The 5,347-nt window shown below is 31.0% G+C and overlaps 1 protein-coding gene across 2 annotated transcripts; it reads right to left on the bottom strand.

The window, feature by feature from the left end:
* Positions 1 to 438: 438 nt before the first annotated feature.
* Positions 439 to 2,490, bottom strand: LOC100161602. Of its 2 annotated transcripts, none has more exons than XM_001944339.5 (3): positions 1,930 to 2,489; positions 1,255 to 1,535; positions 439 to 1,158 (listed from the first exon to the last, which is right to left on the bottom strand). In XM_001944339.5, exons 1-3 carry the CDS (start codon positions 2,162 to 2,164, stop codon positions 1,084 to 1,086), a joined length of 591 nt encoding a protein of 196 aa, XP_001944374.1. In that variant the 5' UTR covers positions 2,165 to 2,489; the 3' UTR covers positions 439 to 1,083. The 2 variants fall into 2 exon arrangements, with proteins under 2 accessions (XP_001944374.1, XP_008185715.1); XM_008187493.2 differs by having other exon boundaries at positions 493 to 1,179; positions 1,930 to 2,490.
* Positions 2,491 to 5,347: the final 2,857 nt, after the last annotated feature.

Here is a 5,347-nt window from a genome sequence, read left to right as displayed (position 1 = left end):
GTTAAAATGTATTTAAATTTTAAAACTAAAAACTATTATTATAATAATATATATTTTTTTAATATATATATTATATACTGTGTAACGTAAATGTTTGGTATTTTTTTAGTATGTCACTTGAACTTGAAGAGTTCTAGGTAAACCTTGGCTATATTACAGCTACTTATAATAATGGCACTTGTACAACTGCAGGCAACTATTTATCTACGTATACGTGTATAAAAACGACACAAGAATAATAATTAGTATCGTATAATTTACGATTATAAATAAACATTTATCTAAAATACTATTACTTTTATTAATTTTATCATTGCGTCATTATTATAATACAATTGATTATTATTTATTTTTTATTAAAATAAACTATATAATATAAGCATCAACTGGAGTTAAAACAATTGGGAATATAGGCTATAATATGGATATACAAGCTACTAGGTATAAAAACAGGTATATATTGTAATATTGTAAAAACACTAAGCAGTAGTCGCTAACCGATTCAAAATGTATATTTTCAACAATTTATATAAAAATATATATTGTACTAAGTACTAAGTACAATGTACTTACTAGCTATAGCTCTATATAATAGTGAGTCAGTAAATAAACAGACATAAATACTTGCGTACCTTCCTGTTTATATGTATTGTTATTAATTCGTATTTTAATTTATTAAATTAACAAAATAATAATTTTAAAATTGTAATTTTACACTGATAGTTGTAATACACATATAGTGGTAATATACATCCAAAATATAAAATATTATATTATATAATAGTTCTACAATAACTTATGATAATTATGACAATATTATAATATAGGTATAAGGCACAAAATAACATAAATTGAATCTAATTTTGAGTCATGGTTAATGATAAAATACTATATAATAAAATGTAGGTAATGTACCTTACGAGATATTACATTCATTAATATAATATATAATACATCATTGGTGATTTTGTTCGTAAATAGTCTTATGTTAATATAGCACTACGTCCGACGTCGAACGTGTGCAGAGAGCATTACATTATACATTTAATAAATTATTAAGCATTATAAAAAGTCGGTCAATTACTAACGGCCATTAAATATTGCTCCGAATTCCGGAACACCGTTGAAACCGTAATTTTGAGCCATGAGCAATGAATCCTGTAACACGATTTAAAATATCTAATTATTTAATTAATGTAGTCTGCACAGAGTTATGTCAAACGTAGTTAAGTGTCAGACAGTATTAATAATTACCCCAGTTGAACCACGAATCGAAGTACTGTGAGCATTTTGTGACCAATTACGCATCATATTAAAAGCGATCAACAGAATTGCGAACTTGCCCACTGCCATTGCTTTCAAAGCTAACAATTTCAGTTTCATTATGAAAAACGGTATGAGCATTGTTTGAATAACAAATGGTATTAAAAGCAGAGGCAAGAATTTATCTTTGAACGAATTCTTTTTCTTCTTGTGTTTGCCCAAAGGTTTCTTTTTTTTGATAGGCTTATGGACGTGGCCTTTTTCACTGTCCACTGTAATTAAAAACAAACGATTTTAACCTATTAGAAATTAGAATATAATAGAACAAATAATTTAAATGTATACAGTATACACATATATTATTTATAGAAGTAACTGTGGAGGTGGGCACGTTATTTCTGGAGAATGTAATGAACCTATTTTAAAAACAATAAAATATATATTTCTCAATCCCAACATCCAAAGAATAATGGTTAATTTTATTTACTCTTTTGAATGCTATTTAGTATTGATATAAATGTGTTTATATAGGTATGATTGTACTTAATAATATGTTTCATGTTACGATTACAGACTACAGTACTGGTGGAAACGCATCATATTTGCCGTGCGTGTTGCACACCTCTTATAATATACGTATCGGTGTAACTGTTAATTTATATTCACCTAAAGCCAAATCCTTGAGCGCATAATCACCAACCACTACATCGGTTGACGTAGTGGTCAGGGCACTCGTGCCTTGTACTTCGTCTTCGACGTCTCGCGATGACAGCGACAGCGGTGTGGATGACTGCAGCGATAGATCTGTGGTCGGCAAAGCGTCAGTCGAATCGACGGCGGACTGTAATACTAATACCGCGACGCACGCGAAAACGGCGAGACCGCACGCGGAGAGTGACATTTTCCTTGTGGCGACACGAAAAGCCGCGCTGGAAATGCGATAGGTATTTTGTTATAAACTATAATATTATATTTTGTCGACCGAACGGCACGAGAGAACCGGAACGACTATGTAGAGACGAGACGCCGGTGACGACCGTCGACGCAGCTATAAGACAACTATAGTGTATGGATATAATACGTTAGGTGCCGGTTTACCGCCTATGAAACGATAATAATAATAATAATGCCTAATATTACGAGTGTGATGAGAGTACGTTCGAACGCGATCGCAACGTCCGAAACGAATGCCCTCCGAACGCTTAGATCGACGCGTATAAAACGAATAGAAAATTAATATACGTGCCGCCGCCGGCAGGTATACGACGGGTACCCGATTGACCGACCGTGGCCGTGGTACCCGGTGGGGACCTTGACCGAATACTTTCACGTGAACACGGTGGTAAGTGGGTTATACGGTTTTATATAAACACACACACACGCGATGCAAGTATGTTATATATAATTTATAATATATACATATATAATATATATGCATGGGAGGAGGTACCTATGTATATATAATAATATCGTTTGTACATACGGTGATAAGACATCCGGTTGGATGCGCGAAGAAGAAGACCTCCGCGATGGATTCAATGGAAAGGATACATAGTTTAATATTTACTCACATACCTATCACGTCGTTATATTATTATTATTAGTAGTAGTTTAATGTATATAGATACTATAGCTGGTATATTATAGACTCTGAGGTATGTGTGCTTAGCGACGATTGTGTATATTATGATATTCCAATATATGCGGTCTGCGTCCTCCATGGTCTCCTACTTCTCATCGGCTACGCGCGTGTGAAATCGTCGCGTCTCATGACACATAATAATAATATGTATCGCCGTATAGGTATTTGTTTTATTCGCCACGGCCCGTGGTTATAAAACAGCTATGGACGTGCAATACTCTAATACACATTAATATTTACGCGACATTCTGCAGTATAAGTATGCGGATAATACAGTGTGTGCCAAAAGTCCCAAGTCACTCTAAGTGCCTCTCGTACTCGTGGCCGCAGTTCAATATAATATACTTAAATGAAGTTTTTTTTGACAATAAGCCTATTATTAAAAAAAAGATCCAATTAATAATAGCACTTATACATTTCAAAAATAATTGAAATATTAAAATTTTGATTTGTTATGGAGATACTTATAAGGTGTACTCGACTTTTAGGATGTAATACTGTACCTAGGTACCTATATACCAACGTTATTGTGACGATGACGATTATAATATAATAATAACGATGTGACACCGATTAAATTTAGTTCGAATATAGCTATATAGGCACCTACTACAGCTATAATAGCTGGAAGAGAAAGTATTTTTTTCCACAAGTCCGTTTTCGAATAATACATTTATATAGTAGGTATGTATATGCACCAATACTTGCGCACGGGTACCTACTTACGGTTTTTCGGCAAACACACATATATATATATTATGTACCTACCTATAAGTAATGTATAATGATTATTTCTAAATTTTTAGGAGCTGCGTTTATACGATGCTGTAAGTCTATAGACTACCCGTAATATAATTCTAATTTCTAGATATTTCATGTATGCAGAGATATCCCACCATCAGCAATTATAAATTGTAAAAGCACAGTGATGAGGTCTACCAATACGTCTTAGGAAAGTTCATTTTTGACAACTCCCAGTACCTAACTCTTGAAAATGTTTTTTGCTTTAGCTGTATGTGGAATAATCGATTTTACCGGAATTACTTGATTACGTCAATCCTATAGGAGACAGCAATTTTTTTGTTTAATAATATTATTATAACATTATAATCACGAATAATATTAGTATAACATTATTATAATACTATTATAATATTATCGTTACAAATTATTAAACATTAATTAATGCTGTTCTTCATAAACTATGACTCATATTTTTACCATTTGCCATTGATTTTCAGAACATATTCAGAGCACAAATCATCGAAAGATATTTTACAGAAGTGGAGTGATCGTTAATGCGAAAGACTATACCTACTCGAATAATGATCGAAATTCGGAATATGAACTACCGAAAATTGTAGATATTTTTGTAAACAGGTTGTCACATTCTATAGGTCACAGTGTGTTGAGTTTATGAAAATGTCGATTTTATAAAATTCTTTTCTTTTTTTTGACCCTATGGCTTATGTGATTTTATTTAAATATAATACCTGTAAATGGATAATTCTTAGGTATTCGTCGTTTTTATTCTACGCCATGGGGGTCAACTACTCTTATGTTTGTCTTCCACCTCTCACTGCCCATAATTATCTCTACATCCATGCCACGTGCCTTCATATTCCCTAATCATAACCCTGACCTCTAACCACTTTTTCTTTGGCCTACCTCTCCCTCGACTAGCTTTTATATTCAAATATTCAATCATATACTTATGGCCGTAATGGGTATAAACATCAAAGTATAGTTAGGTATTTAATCATTTTCAATAGATTTTATTAATTGTTTGAATTTGTTATGAATATGTTTAATATTTCGGAAAAATATATATGTAGGTAAACTATAGATCGCTATAGTTTTTTTTTTTTTTTAATTACAAGTACCTACCTATACTTTGAAAAATTAAGTTTGAATGAATATTAAACTATAATAATATTTCCCAATTAATACATTTTCAATCCTTATTGGCACCATAATACTGGCATTTACTACCAGTTCAAACAGTGAATTAGTGATTTATTAGTTATACCTACAATAACAATACTTATAGTAAACTAAATACTAATTATCCAAAATCAAACATCAATCCATTAACATATTATCTACAAAAATAATATAACTAATAATTGATATATTTTATAGTCCATTAGTTTAATACGGCGACTCATTCGCAGTTAATTTAAAAAAATTAATCATTAATCACAATATATAATTGTGCGATATCATGTGGTATCGCTAATATACGTTTACAAACAACATTTAGGTAATGTATTTTAAATTATAAATTAATATAAATATAAGTATGATACTGTTAAATATGAATATAGCGTGTATTAAAATGTATTACTTTTAAAATAAATAATATTATAACGTTTATTCGATTGATTTTTAATAATTATATAAAAAATAAACATTCTGTTCAGAAAAAAAAATAAGAGTAAT

The sequence above is a fragment of the Acyrthosiphon pisum genome, chromosome X (genome assembly GCF_005508785.2).
Source record: "Acyrthosiphon pisum isolate AL4f chromosome X, pea_aphid_22Mar2018_4r6ur, whole genome shotgun sequence".
Lineage (NCBI taxonomy): Eukaryota > Metazoa > Arthropoda > Insecta > Hemiptera > Aphididae > Acyrthosiphon > Acyrthosiphon pisum.
This window is presented reverse-complemented; position numbering and strand designations above follow the sequence as displayed.